This window comes from Phocoena sinus, chromosome 14 (assembly GCF_008692025.1).
Source record: "Phocoena sinus isolate mPhoSin1 chromosome 14, mPhoSin1.pri, whole genome shotgun sequence".
Classification (NCBI taxonomy): Eukaryota; Metazoa; Chordata; class Mammalia; order Artiodactyla; family Phocoenidae; genus Phocoena; species Phocoena sinus.
Window position 1 is genome coordinate 32,475,886 of NC_045776.1, and position 18,109 is coordinate 32,493,994.

Below are 18,109 nucleotides of genomic sequence, written 5' to 3' on the forward strand. Positions count from 1 at the left end.
GCAATCCCTATCAAACTACCAATGGCATTTTTCACAGAACTAGAACAAAAAATTTCACAATTTGTATGGAAACACAAAAGATCCCGAATAGCCAAAGTAATCCAGAGAAAGAAAAACACAGCCCAGAAATCAGGCTCCATGACATCAGACTATACTATGAAGCTACAGTAATCAAGACAGCATGGTACTGGCACAAAAACAGAAAGACAGATCAATGGAACAGGATAGAAAGCCCAGAGATAAACCCATATGCATATGGTCACCTTATCTTTGATAAAGGAAGCAAGAATATACAATGGAGAAAAGATAGCCTCCTCAATAAGTGGTGCTGGGAAAACTGGACAGCTAGAATACTTCCTAACACCATACACAAAAATAAACTCAAAATGGGATTAAAGACCTACATGTAAGGCCAGACACTGTAAAACTCTTAGATGAAAACATAGGAAGAACACTCTATGACATAAATCACAGCAAGATCCTTTTTGACCCACCCCCTAGAGAAATAGAAATTAAAACACAAATAAACAAATGGGACCTAATGACACTTAAAAGCTTTTGCAAAGCAAAGGAAACCATGGACAAGACGAAAAGACAACCCTCAGAATGGGAGAAAAGATTTGCAAACAAAGCAACTGACAAAGAATTAATCTCCAAAATACACAAGCAGCTCATGCAGCTCAATATCAAAAAAACAGGGCTTCCCTGGTGGCGCAGTGGTTGCGAGTCCGCCTGCCGATGCAGGGGACACGGGTTCGTGCCCCAGTCCGGGAAGATCCCACATGCCGCGGAGCAGCTGGGCCCGTGAGCCATGGCCACTGAGCCTGCGCGTCCGGAGCCTGTGCTCCGCAACGGGAGAGGCCACAACAGTGAGAGGCCCGCGTACCACAAAAAACAAAACAGTACCACAAAAAACAAAGCAAAATAAAAAAAAAAAAAAAAACAACCCAATCCAAAAATGGGCAGAAGATCTAAACAGACATTTCTCCAAAGAAGATATACAGATTGCCAACAAACACATGAAAGGATGCTCAACATCACTAATCATTAGAGAAATGAAAATCAAAACTACAGTGAGGTATCAGCTCACACCAGTCAGAATGGCCATCATCAAAAAATCTATAAACAGGGCTTCCCTGGTGGCGCAGTGGTTGAGGGTCTGCCTGCTGATGCAGGGGACATGGGTTCATGCCCCGGTCCGGGAAGATCCCACATGCCGCGGAGTGGCTGGGCCCATGAGCCATGGCTGCTGAGCCTGCGCGTCCAGAACCTGTGCTCCACAACGGGAGAGACCACAACAGTGAGAGGCCCACTTACCGGAAAAAAAAAAAAAAAAAAAAAAAAAAAATCTATAAACAATAAATGCTGGAGAGGATGTGGAGAAAAGGGAACCCTCTTGCACTGTTGGTGGGAATGTAAATTGATACAGCCACTATGGAGAACAGTATGGAGGTTCCTTAAAGTACTAAAACTAGAACTACCATATGACCCAGCAATCCCACTATGGGCATACACCCTGAGAAAACCATCATTCAAAATGAGTCCTGTACCACAATGTTCATTGTAGCACTATTTACAATAGCCAGGACATGGAAGCAACCTGGGTGTCCATTGACAACTGAATGGATAAAGATGAGGCACATATATACAATGGATTATTACTCAGCCATAAAAAGAAATGAAATTGAGTTATTTGTAGTGAGGTGGATGGACCTAGAGTCTGTCATACAGAGTGAAGTAAGTCAGAGAAAAAAACAAATACCATATGCTAACACATATATATGGAATAAAAAAAAAAAGGTTCTAATGAACCTAGGGGCAGGACAGGAAGAAGGATGCAGATGTAGAGAATGGACTTGAGGACACAGGGAAGGGGAAGGGTAAGCTGGGATGAAGTGAGAGAGTGTTCTGGACATATATACACTCTCAAATGTAAAATAGCTAGCTAGTGGGAAGCAGAGACATAGCACAGGGAGATCAGCTCGGTGCTTTGTGACCACCTACAGAGGTGGGATAGGGAGGATGGGAGGGAGATGCAAGAGGGAGGGGATATGGGGATATATGTGTACATATAGCTGATTCACTTTGTTATACAGCAGAAACTAACACAACATTGTAAAGCAATTATACTCTAATAAAGATGTTTAAAAAGAAGATGCATCTATAAAAGAGTAAACAGAATTTACACCTTATTCCTACTATTATGTCAAAACATTAACGACCTCTTTTTTCACATTTTCTATCTTTTAATTTTCTTGCACAGCATTTAAAACTGCTATGGTTTGAATGTTTGTGTCCCCTCAAAATTCACATGCTGAAATCCTAATGCCCAAGGTAGTGGTGTCAGGAGGTGGGAACTTCGGGAGGTGCTTAGCCCTCATGAATGGGATTAGCTCCCTATAAAAGATACCCCACAGAGCTCCCTAGCTCCTCCCAATAGGTGTAGATAAAGTAACACATCTTTGACCCAAGGAAGGCCCTCACCTGACCAGGCTGGCATCTTATCTCAGACTTCCAGCCCCCAGGACTGTGAAAAATATATTTCTGTTGTTTGTAAGTCACCCAGTCTCTGGTATTTTGTTATTGTAGCCCAAATGGACTAGAAAAAATCCTAACATGTTCTAAATGTGTATGAGCATGGTAATATCAGGATAGCCTGTTTTCCTTTATTTCCACATATCAATGAAACGTAGTAAGTTGAAATACTTACCACAGCTTTTAACATAAGTATCCATAACTTCAGCACTGATCCCATTTGGCCCATTCTCACTTGGTGCATATTTTCTAAAAAAGTTCTGAAAAGATATTATTTTCATGTTTATAAATTCAATACAATCCTTAAACAAATTAGCATTTAAAAATTGTAAATAATGACAAAGAGGTATCTGGTGTACAGCAGTCAGTAATTATAAAATGTGGACTTTAGGAAGCATATTCCTCAGGAATCAGTCTTATTACTATGCTTATAGGCTAAGACAAACAAACAAACAAATAAATAAATAAAAGCCTGCTACTTCTATACCACAGGGGAAAACATTAAATAAACTTACTGCTATATCTCTATACTTAATTTATCAGTTTGTTTCACCTTTCTCTTGAATGTAAACATAAGGGGTTTTCTGGGTATCATATATTCTCCTAAAAGTGAACATGAGTTTTAAAAATTACCTTTTAAGTATGGCCACTGAAACACTGTTACCATTAACAAACTCAATAAAGTTACATTCCAATTTTCAAAATAATTAGAATGCAATGCTAAGAATTTTCAGATTCAGAGGAAAGTGATAAAAAGATAAATATAAGAGATGCAGACTGAACCAAAGAATTATAGGGGCACAATAAATACACTAGAGTGTCCAAAGAGTCTGGAAACACTGGGGAAAATCATGCATTTATTTTTTTTACCCCCAGATTACCAACTGGACCTATTCCCTTACATCTAGATGTTAAAGAAAAATACACAGTGTATATTATTTGAAAATACAACTAACACACTATTAAAAAAGTAAGTTTATCCTATGTTTTAAGCTTTTTGGAGCACTTTGTAAGTTTGACAAAGAATCTACATCTAGAATATATAAAGAACTCCTATAAATCAATAAGGAAAAGACAAACGACCCAACATGAAAATGCGCAAAAGATATGAACAAGCACTTCACAGAAGAAATAAATGGCCTACAAATATTTTTAAATACTCAATCTTTCAGGTAATCAGGGAAATGCAAACTAAATAATAATAAATACCAAAATTTAGAAGTTTGACAATACCAAGATTAGGCAAAGATGGGTAGCAATGAGAAACAGTTGCTTCTAAAAACAATTATTTTGGAAAACAATTTTTAATTATCTACTAAAGTTGAAGATAAGATAAGCTATGACTCAGCAAAATTATTTACACAGATCACACATGCAACTAAGAATCAGGACACAAACTGTCATTGGTTTAATTTACAAAATCATAATTGCACAGAGCAACATAATAATTGATAACTTTATTAAACAATTACTTCAGTTAAAACCTGTGCTAAAGCTCTGCATACATTTCATGTCATCTTCAGAACAATTCTAGAGCTAGGTACTCTTCATCATTATCCAAATTTTACAGATATAAAAACTGAGACTTGAAGGGTATGCTAGGGGGTCCCCTATACCTCTGACAGGTTTGATTTGTTAGTTGGGGTCACAGACTCAACTTACAGTTGTACCACAGCAGTGTGTATTACAGTAAAAGTATACACAACAGGATCAGCGTGGGAAAAATACACAGGCAAAGCCTGTGAATTCCATGTGCAATCCTCCTTGCTGTCTTCTGTGAAGGCATACACTGAGCGTACTTACTGGGGGCTGGTCATACAGGCACCCTCTACAGTCTATTTAGTTCAGTAACTATCAAAATTCTAGAAGGAAAGCAGGTTGCTTGCTATAAATCATATTATTTGTACAAACAGTCTAGGTATGTGAACCACCCTTATCAGTTAAAAGCCAAGTTCTCACAGAAAGCCAAATACCAGCTAAAGGCTAACCTGCTTGCAAGGTTACACAAAATATAGCTAGAAAGCTGCAGAGCCAAACTTCAAACTCAGGCAGTTTGATGTTTTGAGTGTGAGCTTTTAACCACTGAACATGACTGTACCCCAAACCAAACAGAATCAACCACCTGTTTTGACAACAAAACAGAGTAACGCTTTCTTGAAAATCTAAACTCCATACTGAATTACTGAGACACTTTAAACTGAGAAACACAAAAACACACTACAGCAAATATCCTCTATCAAGCCTTTCACTGTATTATTTTTCATCTCAGGCATATCAATTTTTCTGTGTGAATTATATACATTTTTCTTAGGAAAAAGAAAAATTATATTTAAAAATTAACAAAATAAACTATTAAGATGTAATAAGAATTCTGAATTAAACACTAATTCACATATTTAAAATGTAAAAAAAAAAATCCAAAGATATACATGGCTTAGTCCCAGAAAAAACTTGTCTTTTCTTATATTAAAGGAGAGAAATGACTTTGGAGGTGGGGATAAGGGTCTTAAAAAATAATTGTGCAAAACATGTACAAGCAAAAATATCACTGTAGGACTGTTCTGACAACAAAAATCGGAAATAATCAGAATGTTCACCGATGGCTAAATAAATTATAATATTTTCATACTTTGAAATATAATACAACCATAAACTGTAACAAATTTAAAATTTGTTTACCAGTTAATTCCTGATCTCCTATTATATGTTAGGCCCATTTTAAGGAACTGAACATCTACCATGGAAGCATTTCTAACTGTTAGCATTATTTACTTCTCAGGAAAGGAAAACAACTTTAGGGAAGATGGGTGATAAAAAGAGACTGTCATTTCTAACTTTATATACTTTTTATAAAGATTGAAATTTTTATAATAAGAATATATTCATGAAATTTATAAATCTTTAAAATAGATACTATACCTGAATGCTTCCTTCTGTATCAAGAACTTCAGCAACAGGAACTGACTGGATAAATTGCATGAAGCCTACACAGAAACAGATGCATTGTATTAAGCATAGCTATTGGTGAAGCAATAAAAATAAAGATTCTGCTAAGAATAGTCTTCATTTGAAAATGTATACACTACAAACCTAATAGCTTAAAGAGGTCTATAAACATTGTATTTAGTATACACTGGCATTTACATCATAGGAAATACAAGGAAACTTAAAAAACAAGAAATAAGCTGACAATCTGTATGCTTCTCAAGGCCAATTTCTATTATTATACACAAGGAACACAAAATAATAGGCTAGGCTTCTTAAATCTGGAATAAAAATTTCTTTCTATAGTATTATAACATATGTCAATTAAAATTATTCTGAATTTGAAATCATTTTAAGAAATCTGGAATTGTGGAATATCAATCACCTAACCCTAAAATTATAGTATATTCATTGGCTTTCTTTGTGTAATACTCCATCTTCTGCCATTCCCTGGAAATGATATAAGAGGGAAGTATAAATCCCTTAAACTACCAAAAAGAAGGGAAAGAAGATAGTATACAGGAGAATAAGGAGAAAAAGTAAATCTGGTAAGTCTAGGGACAACAAAAGAAGTATAAAACAACAAATCTGAAAAACAATCAAAGTTGAATGATGGAAACTATTTCAGGATCATAACCATGATCTGGTTTTGGTAAGCCTTACATTATAATCATTCACGTGCAAATTAGGAGACTGTATATTTCTTTAGAGTAAGAAATGTATCATCTATTCTTTTTTTTTATTTTTATTTTTATTTTTATTTTTATTTTTTTTGTGGTACACGGGCCTCTCACTGTTGCGGCCCCTCCCATTGCAGAGCACAGGCTCCGGACGCGCAGGCTCAGCAGCCATGGCTCACGGGCCTTCCCGCTCCGCGGCATGTGGGATCCTCCCAGACCGGGGCACGAACCCGCGTCCCCTGCATCGGCAGACGGACTCTCAACCACTGCGCCACCAGGGAAGCCCTGTATCATCTATTCTTATAAATACTGAACAGTCTGCATTAATGCACTTAACAGACATTTATAGTTTTTCTACTATGTAGCAAGAACTTCGCCAGATAAGCAAAAATAGAGCCTTGACCCTGCTTTCAAAGATCTTACAAGCTTGCAAGTTTTATTGGGATAAAAACTATGAACGAAAGAGAATAGCATAGGGAGACCTATATTACAACAGGGATCAGAGGACATCTGACATCTGAACCGTGTTTTGAAGGATAATAAAGATTAATTAGTAAAGCGGAAAGGATATTAAAGACAATGATCATATAAGACTGAAAAGAGCATGGTACATTTGAGAAAATGGAAGGTGGCTGGTGTGGCTAAAGCCTAAGAAGCAAGGGGGAGAGTGGCAAGAAAGAGGTGACAGAGATAGGTGCAGAAGTATGTCATACCATGCAAGAACTTGTAAACTAAGCTAAGGCTTTTGTCTTTGTCCCAAGAGCAAATGAAAGCTAAATAAATCAATCTATGAAGGATGGTAGAATATTTGCACTTTTAACAAGATCATTCTGAGAGAAAAATGAGAACAGGAATTAAACCGTCAAAAAGATTTGGGGGTGGCCCAGAGAAGGGCAGAAAGCCTAAAATAAAACAGGTACTTGTTTCTTCAAGATACCTAAGGGTAAGAAGCTCTAAGAGTAACAAGATTATAAAATTTACAATAGGCATTAGGCAAGCATTCCTAGGGAATCTTCTGCCAAACTTCCAGAGGTTACTCAATATCAAAAAGACTTAGATATATATTTAAAAAAAAAAATTAGTGGATAAGGCAACATCATCTGCTGAGTGGCTTGTATAAGCAAGGCACAGCCTCTCTGAGTTTTAGTAACTCTCAGTAATGATTCCAGATACAGATCACCATGGAAGAAAACTACTGTAGTTTGTAGCTACTGAAAGTTTTGAATGCAAAGAAATATATCAGAAAGATGCTAATTTTTCTTCCAAATATGTTGTTTAATGATTCCAAGAGGTATAAAAGGAAGGAAGGACAGAAGGAAGAAAGGGAGGGACAGAGGGAGAGAGGGAGGGAGAGACAGAAGGTAGGCCAGCAGTCAGGAAGGCCCAAGTGGTCTTCAGTGTTACACATGAGTTCAATCTCTAACATTCTTAACACTTTTCAATTGAAAAAGGAAAAGTAGGGCTTCCCTGGTGGCGCAGTGGTTGAGAGTCCGCCTGCCGATGCAGGGGACACGGGTTTGTGCCCCGGTCCAGGAAGATCCTACATGCCGCGGAGCAGCTGGCCCTGTGAGCCATGGCCGCTGAGCCTGCGCGTCCGGAGCCTGTGCTCCGCAATGCGAGAGGCCACAACAGTGAGAGGCCCGCGTACCACAAAATAAATAAATAATAAATAAATAAATAAATAAAAAAGGAAAAGTATACTCATTGGACACTGAAATAAATAATAATGTTATAAAATAAACTTACCATGTTTTGTACTAGTGGCTAATACTTTATAGGGCGTCAACTTCAAATCCAGATTTTCTTTTCGTAGCAGCTTAAGATCAAAAGTTATATTAACCAAATGAAAAGAATGTTATAAAATAGTTTTGCACGCAAGTACTATAGCACTTTAATACACAGAGATTTAGAAAGTAAACCTAAATTAAGGCTTAATTAAATCAATTAATTTAACTTTGATCATCAAAATAAATGTATTAAGCACTTTACACGGTGGTATGTCAAATTTCTTATCTTTTTCTAGATCACTGTCAGTTTTCGATGAACAGAAGGGTTCCTCCTAAGGATTTATGCAGGCCTTACTGGTCACAAAGTATTTTAGAACACAGAAAAAGGAAATGAGGACAAATATTTTCCTTTATAAGCCAGGGACAGAAACAGGATTTTAAAAAGAAGAAGATTTAATTGACTAAGAGGAAGAAAATTACTAAATTTAACACTGAAAGAACTTAACTGGGAAAAACATTTTTATAAAAAGGAACACATGCAGTTTCATTTTATACTAATCATAAGAGCCATACTGCAGTGTACAAAAACAACTAAATTTGCTCAAGATCAAGTGGAGATTGTTCAGCTTTCTAGGACTGCATCTGAATGTTACAAAACAATTCTGTCCATGCACAGCATATCCACTAAATCATCAATTTCTAAAATGAAAAAATGTTCCCTACCAACATAAGGTTATGTTCACCTTGTCCATGAGTGAAATGATTTGGAGAATAAGTTGATCTTGGCGTAAATCATCCCCATGCTTAAATATAACTGGATATTTGCCTCCATCTTCTGTCTTAAAGAATAACTGTGCGGGCATAAGGGCACTCTGGAAATAAAAATATTATTTTCAAATTATATAAGATGGAAATGTGGGGAAATTTATAATAATCTAAAGAAAAGAAATGAGTCTAATAAAGAAAACAAATAATAATAACCTTAATTTATACAGGCCATGAGAAATAATAGCATAAAAAGTATCAGACAGAGGGATGAACAGACGTGTGACAAAGCAAATACAGTAAAATGTTAATAACAGGATAGAAGAAGTGGGTATACAGTTGTTTACTGTGAAAGTCTTTCAACTTTGCTGTATGTTTGAAAACTTTCATATAAAATGTTGGGGGAAAAGGCAACAAAAATGCTTCAAAGAATATATGTTTAGAACCTACAACCTCTAGTGGACTGAAACTCCAAACTTTAAATTATCTTAAATTTGTAGTATCCTTTTATCACCTCAGGCAAAATATATTTTATAAATTACCTTGTACCCTAGCTCACAAAAGCTCAAGAAGAACTGGAAGTGATCTTCCTAAAGATAAATGATAAGCAAGAGGTTCTTTGTTGTAATTTCCCTTTTCAGATTCGGATCTGATTCTGAAATTTAGATGTCATCTGAAATCTAATGCAAGCAGCTGACAATCTCAGGATAACTAAGCACTAATCCCAGTGCCTTAAGGGGTTCACTCTCCATGGAGATCTAGCTTTCATTCTTAAGCTAAGGTCTACAAAATACTGTTTAAAAATACTGAAAACTAGGTGCATAACCTTTTCAGCTCTAAGGAGTTCATAAAAAGACAACAGGAATTCATGGATTCCCCTACAACTCTGTGCAGACATTTCAGTGTATGTACAAGCATATGGGTAACATTCTAAAGTATCCAATCCATCACTTTCATTGGACCCTTAAAGACATTCATGACTCAAAAATGGTTAAAAATTATAATGCTAGAGTTATGTAGTAAACACTCTAGAACCATTAATTGCTATCTGCAATTCAGAATTTTTAAGAATGTCCACATACTCATATACACACTAACAAACGTAGTAAGGTAGATAGCTAGGGGGAAGCAGCCGCAAGGCACAGGGATATTAGCTCAGTGCTTTGTGACAGCCTGGAGGGGTGGGATGGGGAGAGTGGGAGGGAGGGAGAAGCAAGAGGGAAGACATATGGGAACATATGTATATGTATAGCTGATTCACTTTGTTATAAAGCAGAAACTAACACACCATTGTAAAGCAATTATACCCCAATAAAGATGTTTTTAAAAAAAAAAAAATTGAAATATAGTTGATGTATAATATTATGTTAGCTTCAAGTGTACTACATAGTGGAAAAAAGAAAAAAAAAGAATGTCCACATACTAAATAAGGGCTGGAAGAAAAAAATCAGGACTGAATATTAGGATTAAAAAGATGTCCCATGATATTTTATTGACCATCTACTTTGTGTATATAAGACATAATTATAAAATTATATTATTAAGGGAAAAATGGATCCAGAATACACCTAACAATAATGATAGATTCTTATGCCCCACTCTTACAACTCCTGCTCTATGTCTTAGATATTCTTTTTCATCCTGTTTGCAAAAAAATAATAAAAATCCTTTTTTGATTCACTGGTTTTGATTAGTCCTAAGGGAATGAGAATATTAGAAGCAGGTCTTATTTGGGAGTTCTAGCATGAACTAAGAAATACTTGCATTTTCTCTCCTGTACCAGCATTTTTCAAATTGCAGGATATAATTCAATAATGAGTTTTAAAACCAATTAAATAGGTTGCAAACAACATTTAAAAATTAATGCAATAGAATAGTTTTTAAAAGAATAGAAACTATTAGAGTCCATAATATGCAGTAAGGTTAAGTACTGCTTTATGAAACTTACATTGCAGTTGTGTGCGCTGGGCTGCCATGGGCTGCCTTTAAACACACCCTTAAAAAATCAACCATTTTTTACTGTAATCACACCCCTTTTCATATACCCAAGTTGTTGATCTATGAGCCCTTTCTTATCTGATACAAAGTAATATCCCAATGCAACTTATGCCCTTCCACCCTTAGAATCAGAAGACCTAAAACATCATGCCTCAGAGAGACCTTTCAATATGATGCCCAGCAGATAATGATGCTTCTTCACAAGTAATGATGCTCAGCCCTTTGGCCTGCTTAGAGAAGGCAGCTGCTACCAGTTCTTTCTAACTATCCAGGTGGTGGCCAGCCAAAAGAAAGTCTGGCATGCTATTAAGGACTAAAGAGAATTACTACACTTGAAAATACAAGAAAAAATTTAAGTCATAGGTTAACTAGAACTCATATCTAAACACGGGAACTTATAATGTCTAAGTTTGCGATTTAACTTTTAATTTTTTTAAAAAAAAGCTTACATGAGAAAAATCAGGTGATTAATAAATAGTTTAAAAATTAGATTAAAAAATCCAGATATAAAAATATTTTATACATTTCACATAAAATGTCTACTGATAATACAAAAAGATTTTAAAACAAAACACACGGATAAATAAAAGGTATCTTTTTTCAAAGGTAGTGTCTAAAGATCCACCACAATTACCTTAAATAATGTAGCTGTTTCTGGGATTATTCCTCTAATTTTCACCTGGGGTTCTAAAGGCAATGGGATAAGTTCCACATCTGACAAGTTCATCTTTTCGTTGTCTCCAAGCAATGCCTGTAGTCTCTCATTCTAGGAGAACAAGTTAGAAAGTACTAATTAGGTTAAAATGGAAAAGGGGTTTTTAAAGTATATGGTAAAGACATAAAGACTGATTCTATTAACTTTAAAATATTTGCAAAGCACCATAAAAGTATATGCGAAGTAATACAACATAAAGGAGAGAATATGTGTGAGAGACAAACATTTATAATCCACCTGACAAAAGCAGCAGCATGCTTTAAAAGGAGCAATCCCTTGACCTATGAAAAGTTGGACTTTCATAAGGTTAGGGAATATGTTTCTGTTGCTGCAACTGATAATCAGGAATATACTCAAGCTGGACTTAAAGATGCAATTTCTATTTTCAAAGGATCTGTGAAGTCACAAGGAGAAACTAATTTCATTTGAAGCTTAATTTCTCATGACCAAATATTAAGCAAGCATTTCATTAGCTGTTCCATTGCATGTATTGGGTTTAGAAAGTAAACTCAATTTACTTGGACCTTACCTTTTACTGTTCATTGACTCTGTCTGATTGAACTTTTCCCAAGATATCACCATTTATTTATTTCCTTTAGCTCACATGCACACTGCATTGAGCCAAGATTTCAGAAATTCAAGCCATGATGAAACAGCTTTGTCATTTAACAGCATCTATAGTGTTTAGACCAAGCCCATCTATTCAATTTCAAAATAATAATCTATTTCCTTTGAAAGCTGTGAGAGTATTGCATTCTTTAAACAGGTGAGCTTGTTCTTAAAGGGAGAAAACTTGACCTAATACACTGGGCTTCTTCCTATTTCTCAAACATGTCACACATGCTCCCATATCAGGGCCTTTGTGCTTGCAGCTCCTCTGGCTGGAATAGTCTTCTCTAGTTATTCAGTGGCTTGCTCCCCTACTTGCTTCAGGTTTCTGTCCAAATGTCAACTCTCAGTGAGGCCTTCCTGACTATTCCATTGAGAAGTGAAAAGCTGCCTTAATACTCGAACCCAGCACTTCCTATTCCCCTTTCCAGCTTTTTCTCCAAAGCACATGACACTATCTAGCATAAAATATATTTTACTTATTTTGTTAACTTTCTCCTCCAACAGGAATGTAAGGTCCTTACATTCTAAAGGTAGGGATTTTTATATTCACCTCTGTATCCTCAGAACCTAGAAAAGTGCCTGGCACACAGTAGGCATGTGATACATTTTTATAGAATAAATATTATAACATAAAGAATCACAAAGTGAAAAGAGACTACTGAACATTCAAAATGAAAGCTTTAATTGTTTTTTAAAAGTGTGGCATCAATGCATTTTTATTGGAACTCAAATATCTATATTCAAAGACCTCAATCAAGAGAATTTTTCCTTAAATGAGATCAGCAAAGGAAAGAAGTTGGCAACAATATTATTATTTGCTTTACCATCTGACACCTAACTCATGGATCCCCTGGCCACACATTTAACGCTGTTGCACTCACCAAGGCAACTCTCTCCCAACTTCGTTATGAGGGATGGAAAAGTACTATTACATATGATTGCAAATTATTAGCTGTAGTCATTTCATTATTCCTAGTAATAACACAAATAATGGTGGTAGAGAGTCATCTTGGCATTTCACTAAAACTCGAGGGCTTGTTTCTAGTAAAACTAAGTAAATAAAACTATGTTTGTCTTTTATCACATCATGAAAAACTGAAAAGATTTTTAGCCAATGTTGACAATATATTTAGGACTGTCTGACTTAAAATATAGGAAAAACAATATGTGTTTTGCAATATGTGGCAAAAACAACATTTATTTTGGGGGACTATAAGTGCTGTCTCCAGTAGGGAGTCAACTTCCAGAACAGCGAAAACTGAGGTGTATCCAGAGGCTCATGGGTGGCGAACAAAAGAGTATGTCACATAAGAACAAACTGCGGTTTAAATACATGCCCCAAACTGACAGTCAAAAGAACAGGAATTCTTTCTGCTGGTGGGCACTGGGGTCACACTGCTGCTCACCAGGGCACCTCTGGAGAGAAGGGCTCCAGGAGGAACAGCAGTAGGAATTTAGTTATTTAACCAGGATTTGTGATTCTTCTCAAAAACAAAGAAAACGCCGACTCAATAAACATGTGTTTCTCTGCAGCCTATTTTCTCCTCCCTAACCTCGTTAACATTATTCCCTGCACGCATCTCTGCCAGACCTGATCCCCTGCCTTTAAATTCCCGACTCAATTTTTCACCTTTTAGTCTCTCCGCCTTCCTCTCACAATTCTGAAGGACAGTAAAATGTGCTGTGGTGTTTTACAAATGTCACCAAGAAAGATTTTCCATTTATGGGATTAGGTAAAGAGAAGATATCAGATGAATCCTTCATATCATTTGGGCAAAAGATCAGGAAAAATAACATCTGAAGAACAGATGCTCATCTATTATCATCAAGTAGAAACCTCACCCCGTTGAGAGCAAAATCAATGTACTGGCCATGAGAACACATTGCCAGTCACTATCACTAGTTCTGCAACCTTGGGTGAGTTACTCTGGACCTTCTTTTTCTCAGAAAAATTCTAGTCTAAATAATCTCTAGAGGTTCTTTCCATGTCAAATAAATTGTATTCTAAGATACTAAGATTCTAAAATGAGAGCCAGAAAAGCACTGTAGATAAAAATATGGACTCAGAATGTCTGGGTACAAATCCTAACTTCAACACTTACTAACTGAGGACATCTGGCAAATTACTTAACCTCCTACTACCTACTTTTCCTTACAATTGGGATAATAATAGTACCTAACTTATAGGGTTGTTGTGTGGATAAAAATCAATGTATATAAACTCATAAAATAGGGTCCCATACATAATCTGTACTTCTAACCACTCCTATTACTATAACAGGCCTCATTTAATTGCACTTCACTTTAGGGCACTATGCAGATATTGATTGCATTGTTTACAAATTGAAGGTCTATGGCAACCCTGTGTCAAGCAAGACTATTGGTGCCAATTTTCCAACAGCACTTGCTCACCTTGTGTCTCTATGTCACATTTTGGTAATTTTCACAATATTTCAAACCTTCTCACTATTATTATACTTGTTATCATGATCTGTGATCAGTGATCTTTGATGTTACTATTGTAATTGATTTGGGGCATCATGAACCAAGCTCATATAAAACGGAGAACCTAATCGATAAAACGTTACGTGCGTTTTGACTGCCCCATTGACCAGCTATTCTCCCTCTCTCTTCTTCCCCTATTCCCTGAGACACAATGTTGAAATTAGGACAATTTACAACCCTACAATGGCTTTTATGTGTTTAAGTGAAAGGAAGAGTCACAAATCTCTCACTTTAAATCAAAAGCTAGAAATAATTAAGCTAGTGAGGAAGGCATGTTGAAAGCCTAGACAGGCCAAAAGCTAGGCCTCTTATGCCAAACAGCCAAATTGTGAATGCAAAGGAAAAATTCTTGAAGGAAATTAAACTACTATGGACACATGGATGATAAGAAAGCAAAACAGCCTTATTGCTGATCCGGAGACAGTTTTAGTGGTTTGGATAGAAGATCAAACCGGCCACAACATTCCCTTCAGCCAAAGCCTAACCCAGAGCAAGCCCTAACTCTCTTCAATTCTATGAATGCTGAAAGAGGTGAGAAAGCTGCAGAAGAAAAGTTTGAAGCTAGCAGAGCTTGGTTCATGAGGTTTAAGGAAAGAAGCCATCTCTATAGCATCAAAGTGCAAGGTGAAGCAGCAAGTGCTGACGTAGAAGCTGCAGCAAGTTATCCAGAAGATCTAGCTAAGATAATTAACAAAAGCAGTGGATGACACAGCCTTATATTCGAAGAAGATGCCATCCAGGACTCTCACAGCTAGAGAGGAGAAGTCAATGCCTTGCTTCAAGGCTTCAAAGGACAGGCTGACTCTCTGGTCAGGGGCTAATGCAGTTGGCAACTTGAAGTTTAAGCCAACGCTTATTTACCATTCCAAAAATCCTAAGGCTCTTAAGAATTATGCTAAATCTACTGCCTGCTCTATAAATGAAGAACAAAGCCTGGATGACATCACATCTGTTTACAATATGGTTTACTGAATATTTTAAGCCCACTGTTGAGATTACTGGTCAGAAAAAAAAAGATTCCTTTCAAAATATGACTGCTCATTGACAATGCACCTGGTCACTCAAGAGTTCTGGTGAAGATGTACAGTGAGTTAATGTTTTTTATACCTGCTAACATAATATCCATTCTGCAGCCCATGGATCAAAGTCTGATTTTGACTTTCAAGTCTCAGTACTTAAAAAATACTATCATAAGGCTGTGAGTGTTAGTGATTCCTCTGATGGATATAGGCAAAGTAAATTGGCAATGTTCTGGAAAGGATTCACCATTCTAGATGCCATCAAGAACAACTGTGATTCATAGAAAGAGGTCAAAATATCAACATTAACAGGAGTTTGGAAGAAGTTGATTCCAACTCTTAGGATGACTTTGGGAGGTTCAAGACTTCTGTGGAAGAAGTAACTAGCAAGATAGCTAGACTTAGAAGGAGAGCCTGAAACTGTGACTAAATTGCTGCAAACTCATGATGAAAGTAACAGATGAGAGGCTGCTTCTTAGGGATGAGCAAAGGAAGGTAGTTTCTTGAGATGGAATCTACTTCTGGTGAAGATGCTATAAATGTTGGTGAAATGACAAACAGGATTTAGAATATTCCATAAAGTTTGTTGATAAAGCAGTGGCAGGGTTTGAGAGAACTAACTCCAATTTTGAAAGAAGTTCTACTATGGGTAAAAATGCTGCCAATGAGCACTGCATGCTACAGTGAAAACAAATTGTTAGTGAAAGGAAGAGTCAACTGACGTGGCAAAGATTAATTATCTTCATTGTTGTCTTATTCTACAAAATTGCCCCAGCCACTCCAACCTTCAGCAACCACCACCCTGATCAGTTAGCAGCCACATCATCGAGGCAACGCCTTCCATCAGCAAAAAGATTATGATTCTCTGAAGGCTCAGATGATGGCTAGCGTTTTTTAGCAATATTTTTAATTAAGGTATATACATTGCTTTCTTTAGGCATAATGCCATTGCACACTTAACAGACTACAGTATAGTCTATACTATACAGTATAGTGTAGACCTAACTTTTATATGCACTGGGAAACCAAAAAATTCATGTGACTCACTTTATGGTGATATTTGCTGTACTGCAGTGGTCTGGAACAGAACCTGCAATATCTCCGAGGTATGGCCGTAATTGCATGATAAGAATTCCATAAAATATATCAACCAAAGAGACAGTACCAAAACTCAGTATTTTATGATACCAAGACATTATTAGTCATAAACAGAAAGCAAAGCCCAAAGGTTTACCTTTTTCTTACGATTTCCACTTTCACGCTGAACTGCCTTCATTAGGTGCACCAGCCGATCTACAAAGGTCTGCTGTGCAGCCAACAAAGAACGCATAACTCTGACAGACTTATCACCCTGAAGGGATTCAAAGGAAAGAAAAATTAATTCTATGTAGCATAATGATTAGGGTTTCTTCAATAGCATGGGTGATCTTTATTCTTTTAATAGCCACAAACTTCAACACAAAGTAGTATTGAAAAAAATTATCTTTATTCAGAGAGAATGATAAACCTGTTATCTTAAACACCGCCAACTCTTCCACAATTGAAAATTAACTGAATCTTCAGCGAATACTGGTCTATCAAAAATTGCACTTTTTTCCCCACACGCAACCATGTGACAAGATAGAATTCATTCACCCAAAATGTATTCACTCACCAGTTCAATAAATATCTGGAAGCCTATAATTTCTTCAAAAATGTGCTGGGCATACAGCAGAAACAATACTATCCTCAGGGAAATAAATATATACTTAAAAAAAAGTTCTCAAAGAGTAATATGATATGCTTGCTTAGTAAAACAGAAGTCATAAAAACTAAATGCTATAAAGTCTCATGTAGTAATTCTCAGTTCATAAAATATTATAAAATAACATTTTCCCATTTAGTCTCTCCAATTACATTGATAAAGGCAGCTTGGCAATTGTCATCCTTATTTCGAAGATGGAAATTTATGCTCAAAGAGACTGAAATTTCCTCACAGGATGACAAAGGTTATAAGTGACAGAGATTATGAGAGGACCAACTGCTTATCTGCTAGTCAGTTAGATATAGAGAATCTCTGGCCTCTGAGAACTGTACAAAAGTTTAGACTCAAAGAGTTCAATAAGATGTGACTTAAGTTTTTAAGAAAATTTAAATGAAACATGAAACAGCAGATAAAGATGTTCTGAAGTAAAATATTACATTTCTACAGCAAATCACAGTTAACGTCATGACAGTTTTCTTTTCATTGCCTGTGCACCTTCTGCTGACTGAACTGTGACACTGCCTTAACAATCACAAGAATACCGGGCGAAAAATGGCTTACATACCTCTAGAAACTATAAAAGCAAAAATATAAGTTATATAGAAAGTATCTGTAATATGATCATTACCAGATTTATATAAATAAACCTAGTCTTAAAAATAAAAACAGAAAACAGAGAGTGAAATAAAAAAGCAAAGCTTTGGGGGTTTTCTGTTCCAGGTATAAGTTTATTTTATTAAATCAGGGGTCAACAAACTTACTATAAAGGGCCAAGGATTAACTACTTTAGGTCTTGTTGACTATAGAGATTCCATACCAGATAT

At 36.2% G+C, this 18,109-nt stretch overlaps 1 protein-coding gene across 3 annotated transcripts in view; it reads right to left on the reverse strand.

Moving 5' to 3' along the window:
• PIK3C3 (phosphatidylinositol 3-kinase catalytic subunit type 3) overlaps nt 1-18,109 on the reverse strand; it is a 156,866-nt gene that overhangs the window by 46,854 nt on the left and 91,903 nt on the right. For all 3 annotated transcript variants that reach the window (XR_004345351.1, XM_032602470.1, XM_032602471.1), the window contains exons 15-20: nt 16,776-16,892; nt 11,325-11,456; nt 8,671-8,799; nt 7,947-8,016; nt 5,455-5,519; nt 2,711-2,795 (exon numbers count right to left, since the gene is read on the reverse strand). Coding sequence is in view for 2 of the 3 variants with exons in the window: in XM_032602470.1 (XP_032458361.1) it covers nt 2,711-2,795; nt 5,455-5,519; nt 7,947-8,016; nt 8,671-8,799; nt 11,325-11,456; nt 16,776-16,892 (598 nt within the window). In the remaining variant the exon portion in view is untranslated. The remainder of the gene's footprint in view (nt 1-2,710; nt 2,796-5,454; nt 5,520-7,946; nt 8,017-8,670; nt 8,800-11,324; nt 11,457-16,775; nt 16,893-18,109) is intronic.